Source organism: Furipterus horrens, unplaced genomic scaffold (genome assembly GCF_987537825.1).
Source record: "Furipterus horrens unplaced genomic scaffold, mFurHor1.1.pri manual_scaffold_3, whole genome shotgun sequence".
In the NCBI taxonomy this organism is placed as follows: domain Eukaryota; kingdom Metazoa; phylum Chordata; class Mammalia; order Chiroptera; family Furipteridae; genus Furipterus; species Furipterus horrens.
Genome location: NW_028327173.1, coordinates 187684221 through 187698822, shown reverse-complemented (window position 1 = coordinate 187698822; position 14602 = coordinate 187684221). Strand labels below are relative to the sequence as shown.

General features: G+C 36.0%; 1 protein-coding gene across 2 annotated transcripts in view; it reads right to left on the bottom strand.

The window, feature by feature from the left end:
* Positions 1 to 14602, bottom strand: part of PCNX1 (pecanex 1) — a 138484-nt gene that overhangs the window by 83992 nt on the left and 39890 nt on the right. Inside the window, exons 6-7 of one of the 2 annotated variants that reach the window (XM_090271074.1) lie at positions 11286 to 12992; positions 1660 to 1795 (exon numbers count right to left, since the gene is read on the bottom strand). In XM_090271074.1, coding sequence (XP_090127200.1) covers positions 1660 to 1795; positions 11286 to 12992 — 1843 coding nt within the window. The remainder of the gene's footprint in view (positions 1 to 1659; positions 1796 to 11285; positions 12993 to 14602) is intronic. The other variant, XM_090271075.1, reaches the window with a different exon arrangement.

The window sequence follows — 14602 nt, the reverse complement described above, 5'->3', positions numbered from 1 at the left end:
AAATTCTACAAAAACATGGAGGAATCCTGCATGACTGGCTGGAGTCAGAACACAGTTCCTTAATATTTCACCAGGCAGGGAAAAAACTAAGTTGTCTACACTTGTTTGACAAGTGTGATCAGCAGACTTGTTTGTGGCAAAGAATTAAAGGATTTTTAAAGACTAAAAAGAGAAATTAAAAAAAAGAGAATAGGAAATATCAACATGGAGTAGGAAGGCAAAGAAGAAATCTGTGGCAAATATTATTAAAGGGACAAAAAGAAGAGGTTAGAAAACACAAAATAGAAAAAGTACAATACAATGCTGAGCTCTTTCTGCAGTTTGGTACTAGACCCCAAATCCATCAGCAGAAAGAAAAGTCACTTCAGGAAGCACAGGAAAAAAGGTGGAAAGGAAATAGAAGAGGAGGGCTTTAAAAAGCAAAGGTGTTCAGAAAAGGTTTCTAGATCAAATACGTCTTTTCATTGGTGCCTTACAATTTTTATATTTTAAGTATTGATTAAACTAATCTATATTACTTTTTATAGAACTATATATTACTGCAGGATTAATTAGGAACATGACCTATGAAAGATAAAAGTTCCTGATTATAATGTAAAATAATTGAGTCATAAATCCCAAAGGAACATAAAATAAAGAAATAAGGATTTTGCTACTCTAAAGAACAATATTTTAACAAGGGAAGTGGTTTATCTCTTTCAGCCTACCATGCATTCAACTGCCGTTATTTCATCAAATGCTCCTCCTTTTGAATTTCAAATTGAAATACAGGAAAATAATTTGGATAATGGTGCTTTTGAACACAAAGATTAATAGAAGCATGTAGTATAATACATGCAACTGCTTAAGTAACCACATGTGAAGTATTTTTATCTATATCTGTATTCTTAAAATAAAGCACCAATCCTTTGAACCAATTTTTATATTTCTAATAAAAGACACAGATTCATTAGATTTGACACATTTGAGAAAACATTAAAATTTTAATGAAAAATGGTTCCCAATAATAAAAATAAATGTTTTCTTAGGACACTGGAATAAATAAAAATGTTTTTGTTCAGCACACTACAGAGGTTGAGAAATTCAACACAGATGTGCATTCAAAAATACGTGTATATATCCAATTGGTCATACTTTACCATAAATTAAATATTTTAGTTTCATGTCATTTACTAGGTCCTGGTGATTATGAAATAAAACACCAATTTTTAAGCAATATAAAATAAAATATGTATTTTAGTGAAATAAAATAATCTAACTGGTTTCAAGCTGAGGTCAGTTATCTGCTATTCCTCAGCAAGCTTGTATTTGTTCATATTAAACAACGTCAAGATGTTGTATTATTATTAACTTGGAGTAGAATAAAATGGAAAGCCAGCTTAAGGCCTCTATTTAATTTCTAAAACTACCTTAAAGTGATTTTTTTCCATTTAAAATTGGCTAAACCAATCGGATCATTTTGTTTAAGAAGTGCAACATAAGGCATGCATAATGCAATAGGTTCATGGTCACATGCAGAGAAAACCTAAAGAGCGGAAAAGTATAGGAGAGGCACTGGAAGAAAAACAAAGCTATTTAACTGTTTCCTGGGCCTGAGAGAACAGGTTAGAACGTCTGTTACATGCACGCTAAGCTTGGTGGAACTTGAAGATACCATACCTTAGGGGCGATCCGATGAGCAATGTAGGAGGGGTAGGGTTACTCCCTGCATTGTGCCGGCGCCGCACTGCCTGGCGCCTAAAAGTGCTGCGTTCACGACGAAATGACACTGCCTCCTCGCTGGCCTGTGCTGCTGCTGCATTAAGACAGACTTAGGTCAAATAGGAGCCTAGGTCAGATGTACATAGCAGCTGAGCCTGTCTCTCCCTGACGTCCCACCCTCAAAGGTAAAGGGAATTTGTTTAACTGAGCCCAACGGTTTTCTTACACACACTGTTAATCGATCATAAGAAATACACAAAATGTATCAGTCGTTTATTTAAGGATAACTGTTTCTTTAAAAATAATGTTTTTGATCTATTATCTGGCCTCACCATCTTCTCTTTAACCTCAGTTTCCTGTTTTAAGGTCTATGTTGTTTTAGATGTTTTTTTCAAAAAGCCTTATTTAGCCCCATATTCCTCTATATTCCCCCTTTAATTAAGTCAGCCTTTCACGTATAGTGTTTGTTAGTTCCTATTAACGGCATGCGGTCTCAGTTTCCAACTCTCACGAGGACAGAAAAAGCAGCAATGACAGTACTACATTTCTGATGCCAAGGAAAAAGGCCCTAAGTTTGCCTCATCCTACCCTGTGCCACAGCTTTGGCAGCATTAAGGAAACCACTGACTGCTAGGACGCGCAACTAGTCTTTAAAAAGTTCAATTCAAGACAGCAAGAATATCTAGTAACTGTGAAGCAGTTTGCTGCCGTCAAACTTTATTCAACTTTATGCCCCCAGCACTGGTCCCCTCAACATTAGTAAGCAAATATCAGCAAAAAGGCAAGTATAGAAACTCATAACTTAATCCAAACAGCAATAAAGTACAAACTAAAACAGTATACAATGAGAAAATCACAACAATAGCATAACGGGATTACTACATAAAATTTTACAAAACCATACTAATCAACTTGAGTTCTAAAACAATATGCAAAATGATGTTTATCCATCTGAATTTCAAAGTTGTTTCCAAGTGATCTAAATATTTTAAGAATCATTTTGATTTATAGAAAGGATATTTTGAAACTAAATATGACTAAAGACAAAACAACTGAGTACAGAAACATTCTTTCCAAATACATAAGAACTCCCTTTTTTTAGTAAGTATGAAATGGGTTACAAAATCAAGACTATTATATTTAGATTTCAGTTCTACTGCAAGCCTTCTTGACATTTTAAAAGCGTTGCTAATTCTCAAATCACTATCCTGCTTAGCAATAGCCATTTCCATCAATTTGAATGCTGATTAATAAACAAAGTACTCTTTTAAACGTTAACATTTTATCCTCTGCCCAGGCTGTACCTGTAAATATTCTTTGTGTAGTTAATCCATTATGACTAGCAAAATATGGACTACCTCCAGAAGACACAGACTTCTCTGTCTTTAAGTATTGTTTTATTTTACGGAAGGAATGACAAGCACAGAATGTGTTCACACACTTGGCAAGCTTCTGCCAGTAAGAAGTATAAGGCACAAATTACAGGACACTTATTTATATTATTTATAATAACTCACTGATATACACTTTTTAATGTATTTTTCAGTTCACACACTACAGCGGCATTCTAAAGTTTGGCAGCTAAATAAGAATTAGGCTTTGGATCCAAACTACAGTTGACTCGTTGAGCTAATACTTTTGACTTTACTTTTTCCTCCAGTTTTACTAAGATACAAAATTTTGTTAAATGTGAAAAGACTATTACTTGTGCTATATAAGCCCATGCACGCAAAAGCTATACATGACCTGTGAGAACAAACGATGTTGATAAGTCTGGTCTTCAGGAACAGGGCTGTCCAACAGCAACCACGGGCCATTTGTGGTTCAATTTAATGAAAATTACATTTTAAATTCAGCTTATCAGATTCATGCACCACATTGCAAGTGCTCAGCAGCTACATGTGGCTAGTGGCTACCATTATAGCACAGTACAAATATAGAACATCTCCATCATCACAGGAAGTTGTAGTGCACAGTGCTGACTTAGAAAGTCAAGGGCACCGTTTGGTCACCACAGTCTACAAAGCACACTGAGTGCTCTGCTTGTTTCTGACAACCATGAACTCAACAGAAGAAAACTGTAGCCAGCACTGTCACTAGGGGGAAACATACACTGGCCCGGCAGTCACTGGATAAGGTAAACAAAGCAAAGCAAAGAAACCACTTGAAGGAAATGAAAACCTAGATGAGCGGCTGCTTAACTGAGCATGGTTCTTAGACATCAGTGAGGTTGACTCGGGTTATGGAATTTAAAATCACTCTTTTAAAATCAGTTTTGTGAACTGATGCTGAAGATTTCTATTCTATTGTAACAAACTGTTGGTCAATTTACAGGTCAATTCACTTCACTGAGAAACTTTCAAACATTCTAATTTTAGATATTTTGTTTCAAGCAAAATAGAATAGAATTTACACAGATATAATTTATAGACAATAATTTAATCCATAAAATGTACTAAAATTATTCAGAAGAATTGGAGGAAAAAAGCAATACGTTATCACTGAATACTGAGAATAGGAAAAAGGGAAATAGGAAAATAGTTTTCTTTATTATCTCCCTCCTACTGAAGACTTAATGGAGTTAATTTCAAGTAAAAGCTAATCATTCCATAGTATGGGATGAAAAGACAAACTACAGTGTCCATTTACAATCAAAATATTCTTTGGCTTCTTCGGAAAAGACTATTTATTTTTGCTATTAACACACCATTTATATTTTGTTACCTGCAAAATCACTAAGTATTAACACTTATTTTAATAGTTTTGTAAACATATCAAGATGATAAGTTTAGGCATCCATTGAACAAAGCATTAAAATAAGAGTTATGGTTATTGCCTAAATTGTACCTGTAATATTCAGTGTGTAAATATCTAATGCTAAAAGAATTTTTAAAGTTCACCATAGAAACTGCCTTAACAGTAGCTAAGATCACACATCCAACTGAAAACACTATGTTATTTATGGGTACAACAAATAAGACTAAACAATGCCCCCTGAAAAATGTGCTATTTATACAGAACATTTCTACTTGAAATAGGGTCCAGAAAAAGTTCAGTTCTATTACAGCCAAGAAAAGAAAAGTGTCGTTAAAGCTTAAAATGATCTGCCATAAACAGTCACATAAATTATAGCCAAATTAATGAAAATTCACATCCACAATCCAATTTCAATAAACTCTTTTTGAATCCAGTGACTTTATAAAAGAAAACAACAACAAAATCTTCAACCTAGGAAACTAGAGAGCAGAGAGAAAACACTTTAAAACCAGGCTTTGAAGTTAATATTGCTTAAAACTCAGTATCTCCTTGCAAAAAAAAAGAAATTAACTAGTAAAACAGTAAGAGCATAAAATGCAAATAGTAAAAATTTAGCACTCTAGGTACAACTAAATTTTAGGCATGTGTAAGTAAAGAAGAAAAAATAACAAATATTCAAGTGATTCAAAAACCATGAATGACAAGATATACGAAATACTTTTAAGGATATGTATTTAGACGATGTGATTTTTAAATGTATTTTTAATTACAAGAGTCTTAACTTTTTAATCATTTCTTTGTGTTAAGAAAACTTCAAGAGACTAAGGTACCATCAGAGTAAGTTTAAGAAAAAAACTTCAGATAATTAACTCTTTAGTTTTGACATAGTGATATAATCATTTAATTAAGTTTTAAACATTTCATGCACAAGACACAGAAATCATTCTCTAAAGAGGACACAGACATGGTCAATAGACATGTGAAAAGATGCTCAACATCACTAACCAACAGAGAAATGCCAATTAAAACCACAATGAGATAACAACTCACTCCTGTCAGAATGGCCATCATCAATAAATCTGCAAACACGTGTTGGCGAGGATGTGCAGAAAGGGGAACCCTCGTGTACTGTTGGTGGGAATGCAAACTGGTGTACCCACTGTGCAGAAGAGTATGGAGTTACCTCAAAAAATTAAAAAAGAAACTGCCGCATGATCCAGAAATTCCACTTCCGGGAATTTATCAAAAGAAGCCTGAAACACTAATTCGAAGGAATATGAGGTCTGTCCAGAAAGTATACAGCCATGTAATACAAAAAAGAGACATAAATTGAAGAAGATACAAGACACAAGAAACACTGTACATAGGATAATGATGCCTCAGTCCCCTTCAAAGTAGGCACCTTGGGATCTCACACCGTTCTCCCAATCGCCATCAGCTGCTGCATCATATTTTCCTGAATCTCATCGATGGTCTGAAATCTATTCCCTTTCAAAGGTGATTTTAGTTTTGGGAAAAGCCAGAAGTCACAGGGAGGCAAATCTAGGCTGTAGGGGGGCTGAGTCACCTGGGTGATTTGATGTTCACCAAAAAACTCGGCACAAGACATGATGCATAAGGATTGTCATGAGGAAGCTGCCAATCACCAGCTGCCATGGCTGTGACCTTCTGAATCATCTGAATAGCTTCCATGGAAGAATGTTCAAGCTTAACACAAAATCTGATGCAGATTTGTTGCTCTACTCACTCAGTCATTTTTAATGCGACGGTCACACAGTACACATGCTCACTCAACGTTATCTACTGCCGCCCCTGACTAGTACACTGAAGCCATCCCTGTTCATACATGTGCATTCCAGTCCACTCTCCTTGGCTGCCAGGTTACATTGATGCCTCACAAACCATTCTCGTTATATTAACAATGGTTGGACCTTTTCTGAACAAACCTCTTATGTGCACACCTATGTTCATTGCAGCATTATTTACAGTGGTCGAAATATGGAAGCGGCCAAGTATCCATCAGTAGATGAGGGGATAAAAAAAGCTGTGGTACATTTACACAATGGAAGACTATTTAGCCAAAGGAGCAAAAGACATCTTGCCCTTTCCAACAGCATGGATGGACCTGAGCCAGTCAGAGAAGGGCAGGTACCATGTGTATTTCACTCATGTGGAATCTAAAGAACAAGATGAATTTAACAAGCAAGACAGAAAGAGAGTCATAGATGAAAAACAGATTGACGGCTGTAAGAGGGCTGGAAGGTTACGGGGCTGGCTGAAAGAGATGAAGGGATTAAGCAAAAAAAAAAACAATCTTAAAACAAAAGACACAGATATCCTAAGACATTTTAGATAGCTGTGATCTGATCTCTTCCTAAAGATCAAAAAGAAAACAAAATCCACAATATACACCTCTTACCTCAGGAGTTACTTCCATTTAGCTCAATGAGTCGAAATAAATTTTGCACATTCTATACTGAATTACTTTAGTGCAACTATTTATTTTCATATGGAATATTAAACAACAATCAGTTTGTTTTACTCAGTGAAAGAAAACAGTGAAAGCATTAAAGGCACTAAAATACTTTCAGGATGGCTGGGATGCACAAAAGAGCAAAAGCTGGTATGGTAGCAGGTGAGAGTTGTCCACATTCTATCTCAAAAATAGGAAATTTATGAGCATAGTATGTACAGAATGAGATGTCACTTAAAAACAATATCAATCATACATCCAATTGCTTAGTGAAAGGAGTCATATGTAATAAGTTACTTTGTTGTTATATACTGTAATGGCTGGCCTCTTGTGATAGCTCAGTTGCCATTAAGTGAATTAGTAAAAGTTTAAAAAGAAAAAACTGCTCAAAAAAGATGGTATATACCCTGACCGGGGATCAAACCTGCACCCTTGGCAAACCTGCAATCTTGGCGTATCAGAACAACTCTCCCAACAACTGAGCTAGCCCGCCAGGGCCAACATTCAAATTAAAAAGAAACAGCCCTGGCTGTTTGGTGTGGCTGGTGTAGCTCAGTGGATTGAGTGCCAGCCTGTGAAGCAAAAGGTCGCTAGTTCGATTCTCAGTCACGGCACATGCCTAAGCTGTGGGCCAGGTCCCTAGTTTGGGAGCGTGCGAGAGGCAAGTGATCGATGTACTCACACTGATGTTTCTCTCTCTCTTTTCCTCCCTCCCTTCTCCTCTCTCTAAAAGTAAATAAATAAATCTTTTAAAAAACCACAGTCTTACTATAAAATTAAAATTTTAAAGAAATACTTTAGCATAAGCATGAAATCCATTTTATCTAAACATCTTTTCCCTTTCTTACTTTCCATGTCAGTCAAGGATGCTGCTAACATCAGCATGCAAAGATTTTGTTCTAATACAGAAACATACTTTTTATAAACGCCATTTTCTGGGAGGCCAAAGAACGAGAATCTACAATACAACTTCTCATTCTGAATTAAAATAATTTTCATCTTTGATAACATGGTAAAAGACTGCTCTACTATTTTTTAAATCCTCACCTGAGGATATGTTTTTTGGTTTTAGAGAGAAGGGAGAGAGAGAGACACATCAACAGATTGCCTCTCATTTGCACCGCAAGCAGGGACCAAACCTTCAATCTAGTGTTTGCCCTGACTGGGAATTGAACCCACAACTTTTTTGTGTACGAGACAATGTTCCAACTAACTGAGCCACACAGCCAGGGCAGGACAGTTCTTTTTGACATGTAAACAACAAACAACAGCAAATAACAAAATTATTAGCTGTGACTTGAGTTAAATACAATTTGCATATCCTCACAGGTATTTTCCACAATTCCAGGCAGCCAAACAAAAATAGTTGAGTAGAAAAAATGCTTTCAAGAAATTAAAGTATAACTCTGGAGTCATAATTCACACAGAACAGTTCCTAAAAGAATCTAAGGCATTTTTTCTGCTTAAGCAATCACAAAACATTATTGATGAAATGCAATTTTAACCAAAGTATTTAATTAATGGTGAGTAGTACTATGAAAAGTTACTTGTTATGTGACTAAATATCAAAAGATAAGTTATAGGATATACTGCTGCCAAAATAAGATTAATATCCATATTACCAGATTAGATGTTATAAAAATGTTTTCCTGTTGGTATTATGTTAAGAAATTAGGATTCAGGTATTATTATTTTTACTATTGTCGAATTTCAAAATGGCACAATTAGAGTATCTCTAATTCATTTCTATATTTAATCATTTTCTTCTACATTAAGGACAGGATACATCTGAGTAGCATAATAAATTGGCCTATCTAATAGAAATAGCAGCTCTATTAAGCACTTACTATGTGCCAGGTATTGTCTAAGCATTTTACGTTTAGTAACTCCTTTACTCCTCACCACAAACTTCTGAGATACAACAGGTATTATTACCAACACAATGAAACATCAGGAAGCTGAGGCTTCAAGAAGTAAGTAGCTTCCCTAGAACCAGGACTACAGTGGAGTCCATATATTAACAAATATGACACCATGTCACTATGTTAGGTTAACTCCTATTTTAGAGTATTTTATTACAGTACTTTAAAGTAAATTTCCTAAATTTCATTCCTAACATCATTCTGCTTAAAAAAAAAAAAAGTTGAATTCATCAACACCTCCCAATTTATTATAATAAAATCTACTTATGGTTTATGTATAAGCACATGAGTGATAAGCAGTAACCTCTATTTTGATAACACATTTCAGGAGTACAGTATGCAAGGCAGAATAGATAGCCCAGAAAAATTTCTCCTAAATTGTCAGAAAGGACTGTAAACAATTAACGCAAAACAAACAAATATTTACCAAGTATTTTAGATGCTATATAATTTTTAAATAATGAAAACCGGAACATCCCCTTCCCACTACCTCCAATTTTCCAAAAAAGCACAAACAATAAAATGTGATGAAAACCACCTAAATGTAAGTCCTCCACACATTTAAGGCAGCTTAGTTATGCTATTTTTAACCTGAACACAGTAAAGCTCAAATAAAAATAGCCTCTACGATGCCTTCCTTTGGCAAGAAATGTTTTTTAACAGCCCACAGACTATTACATTTATTCCAAAAAGTAGATGAAAATTTTTACTTCAGTATTTTGTTTCTTACTAACAATCAGTGGTTGGTTTGCTTTTTAAAAATAAGAACACAAATGAGAGAAAACAAAAGCTGGAATCTGGAAAAATGAGGGCTCATATTAGTCAAAGATCAGCACTGAGAAGCAATTAAGATCTTCTATATAACTTTTCCTAAAAAACAGAACACCTTACAATCCCTGTGAAAAGAAAATTACATTTTAAATACAAAGATATAAAAATTTACTATAGCTCTTATACATATTTTTAAGTATTTAATTTCAACAATATTTAGAATAGCAATATTTTCCTTTTATAGCACGTTAACTCTTAAATTTTATTCTAATGACAACTCTAAAAATTATGCTATATTGTAACTCAGTGGTTTCTTGCATGGCGTGAACATATCTGATATGATTTGTATGAGAAATCACTGAAGCAAATCAGACATTTTATAAAAAAACAATGATATCCTTGTCAAAGACTCAAAGGAAGATTAGAATCACTTCAAATATAATTAGTTGTCAATATTTACGTTTGATAGACTATTTTCTTTCTCAGTTACAGACGATCAGTTTTTACATTCTCATCAGAAATTAATCTTTGTTACAAACTATTAAAAGAAACAATAGAATGTTTACCACAACATGGACTTTTAAATTTCTGGGTGGACTCTAATTTCTGGGTGAAATTAGAATTCTTCAAAAAAGAAAAGCAAATCTTTATATTTCAGAATGTTTATACAAACAAAAAATTAAGCATAACTTTTAATGCTGAATGTTACCACACCAACAGACTATATAAGCCTTAAAACTAAAGATGTAATCTTGAGAAAAAGGGAATGAGGATAAAAAAGTTACAGTACTAGCAACAAAGGTTTCACTCTTCTCATTCTAGTCAAGGACCAGATTCCATAATAACCAGAACAGAATAAGCAAACTGTTCTGGACAAGAGGAAACTGCAAGGAAAAACTCTGATACAAACAAAATGGCCAAAGCATATTGATAATACAAAATCACTTATCAAATTTTGCTCAGTATCCCATAAATTTGAAATAAATAAGCTATTACTTTAACCAAAACACTACCACTGTTATAGAGTACCATATATCCATTAGTAGACACTAAAGGCCAATACAAACTATAAATATTGACTTAATAAAACTTTAAGAAAAGGATAAAGTTACAGAAAAAAATGTTCTTAATGCCTAAAACTAAAACCTAAGAGACAGACATAAAAGAACCACAAGTTTTCCAAGTACACAGTCAGAGTTAAATTAATACAGTATTTGGGGAAAATCTCACATAACAGGTTGAGTGACCTAATTCTGAGCGTTCACTGGCACACAGTATATAAAAAATAACTAAAAATGGTTTGATGCCCTAATGAAGTTCTATATTGTGTTACTATTGTTATATAAAGAAGGAAGAGGACGAATTTTTATTATTCCTAATAAAATACTAACAGGTAGCAACTGGCTTAGAAAAGGTGAATGCCATCAAGAATAAATTGTTATATTCAAAGAATGCAACTGAAAAAATATTTTCTTGGTATTCATACCAAAACTTTTTCTAAGATAACCATCCCTTCTTCATGGAAGAAAGTCTATTTCAATAATAGAGTGGAAGGGGAGTAACACAAAGCATATTTCAATAAGTACTACTCTAATCAATAGGAGCAATATTATGATTTCCTCAGTGACTCTTGAGGAAATCTCTTCCTGTAATTTACTTACCTCCACTGACTGCATCTTGCTCTTCACCTTCAGGAAAGGCAACCTGGCTTGGCAAGCTATTCCTAGATCGAGTGACTGTCTCTAACTGGGAAGCCCGTCCCAATAAAGATAGCTCGTCTAGCACCTCTCCCTCTTTGGCCTCGAGATCTGATTTTGAAGTGGTTAAGGGTTTTATACTTTCGGGTGCCATTAGCCTATTGGAGTCATTCAAACACGCCACTGTGCCACTGTCCAGGCTCAGCACCCGGGCCCGTGTCTTGGCACTATTTGTGCTAGAAGTCCGACGTGTTGTCCGCTTTTTGCCAGTTCCTTCAGGACCCAAATGAGCTTTGTGTGTGTGCTCAGAGTCACCACCCTTTTCTTTAGGGACGTGTTTGGTCTTTAGAGCACTGTATCTGCCCTCGGGAGACTGACAAGAATGAGAAGTGGTGCTAGAAGAGCTATCGCTGCTGAACTGGTGAGCAGACTGAACACTTGACGCTCTGCTCAAGTCACTTTGGTCGCTAGAGTCCTCATCGTGACAGAATATAGCGCTGTGTGGCTTGGTACCAGAAACACCTCGGAAGGAAACGTAGTCCCTATGGCGACTTGAATCAAAACTGCTGGCCCGTTTTTTTCCTGTCCGTCTCCTGCCTGACTTATGGGCAGAAGCTGTCCGGTGGATGAGGCTAGAGGATTTCGGTCGTACATCCCCTTCCTTCTGCTTTCCACCAACATCTTTCCCAACTTTTGAGTCCACTGGAACAGCGGGCTTGTTACTCTGCTCCTCTGTGTTTTCAGCATCTTTCTCAAGTGGTTTGTCCCCCAGCGAAGTAAATTCATTTGCGTGGGGATTTTTATTGGCTTCTTCAGAGGCAGAGGTGCTGAGACCTCTCTGGTCATGCGTGTCATCAGAAGTAGCAGACTCCTTGGCCTCTTGAACCCCACTCTTCGTACTCACTTCCAAGACAGTCTTTTCACTACTAGTCCTTTTGTCACTGGTACAGCTACTCTGGTCCTCGGGGTCAGCACAGCACTCTTTCTTCCTACCGCTTTTCTTTCCTACCTTAGGAGACTCCTCGTGCTCCGACAAGATGCTCTCTATGTGAGTTGAGCTGGTCTGTTCACTTTTGTAGCTGCTGACAGTACTGTTCGTGTCACGGTCCGTTCCACTGCAGTAGCTCTCCGTTGACCCGCTACTCCGCGTGCTCAGGCTCCTCAAGCTGTCCACACTTCTGTCTGCTTTCAAAGCTTTACTCTTCCCGCTTTTTGTAGGCGGCTGAGAAGCACTGTTTTTCAGCTCACCAACAAGCTGAAATTCCCCAGGTAAATGAGAATTTTCCACCAAGGATTCTTTGGATCCAGAATGAGGTTTGGAAGATTCTAACTCACTAACTGGATCTAGCCCACGTCTTTGCTGATACAGAGGAAAGTCATTCAGTGAAGTATCTGGAAAAGCCACAGCAGAGCTAGAGGTCCGGGGCACACCTCGAGGCCGGTGATCTTTCCTGTACGAGTGTGAATGTAAAGGGACGAGAGAAGCTACTTCGGTGTCACAGGCGCCTGACAGAGACTGATCTACATGGTGGTGGTGGCTGTGACTTGGCAGGATCACTTTGTCACTGCAATCCCTTGGCAAGTCCTGTCCACAAGAGGATAAGGAAGGCTGAATGGAGATGAAGGAATCATTGGAGACCAGACGGAAGAGCTTCCGATCAGTTGCCAAATCTGTTTCAAACACATATTTGGAAATGTTAACACAAATCCACGATCTCCTTTTCTATTGTTTAACAATGGAAAGAATTCACAGCACACAGTAAATCAAATATAAATAATTCGCTAAATAACAGTTGGCTAGTTATTCCAAAGAGTTGGTTTCTATTTCAAAGCTGCACAAGAAAGCATTCTACTGATGGAATGAACTAACAGCCTCAGAAAGGTCCTACAGATGATCAACAATAAGAGGGAATAAAAGATTACATTTAATATGGACCTGGATGGTTCTGTGAGCTCTGTCTCTAATTTACTGAGTAACCTTTGATTACCTTTCTAAGCTTCTGCTTCCTCATCTGTAAAATGCAGCACCAATCTCACCGAGCAGGACCATGGAATAACTGAGATATGACATACATGCCTAGCACAGTGCCTGACGCAATTATTTTACCTCACTAACACAATACGAAAATCTTTTTGAAAAACTAATGATTATTTTACAAATCAACAAAAACTGAGTCATCAGAAACAAAAAAAAAGAAATCAAAAGGCTATCTAATGCCCAAACAAGACATAATAAGATATCTTAATGTTTGTAATGGTTGAAAAAATTAAAACAATAATTATGAGGCAAAATATTGCATTTTCTCATTTCATTGTTGATGCAACAATTACAAAATGCCTCATGAAAAAGATACATATTCCCTTATATCTGTGAGACTATTCCTTTAACCCTCCATTTAGGGCAATGGATTAGTTAGCTGAGTTACCATATATACTATGGATACAGATATAAGTATAAAAAAATCCACCTACCTACCTACACTGTAATTTATCTTGAAAGGTAGCTTGACAAACAAATTGCACAACAGCTTGTTTTTAATATACTTTGGAGATACAAGATGGTTGAACCTGCTGTTAGTTCAATAAAAAGAAAAATTATTGCCCTGACTGGTGTGGCTCAGCAGATTGAGTGCCGGTCTGCGAACCAAAGGGTCGCCAGTTCGATTCCCAGTCAGGGCACACGCCTGGGTTGCAGGCCACGTCCCCAGTTGGAGGCATGTGAAAGACAACCACACATTGATGTTTCTCTCCCTCTCTGTCTCTCTCCCTTCCCTTCTAAGAATAAATAAAATCTTTTTTAAAAAAGTTCACCAAATAAAATTAAAAAATTATTCTTATATGTCATAACTGCATAGAAAAAATACGATAGATTCTGTAGCAACTCTGTAGAACTCTACCCAGTAGAATTTCAACAATAAAAGCACACGGTTCCCCCAAGATTAATATATAATAAGAATAAATTATTATAAATGTTTGTGTACTTTTAAAAAATCTAAGTCTAGATTAGACCTAAATAATTAAAAACTTAAGACAGTCTCTAGAATGTACCATAGAAATTGTGATTTACAAATGACCTAGTAGGCTTTATCTCATGTTTTAAAGTCCTCAAAATAAGTAAAATCCAGGTTATTTATCATTTGTCCAAAACAACTATCACTAAGCTTGAGGACTGATATTCTCTAAACACTAAAGTTTAAAAGTTAGCACTTTATTTACTTCTTGCAGTATAAAATTAGTTATTGCTAAAAACTCTATATCTCTAATAAGCAACTACAGAACAG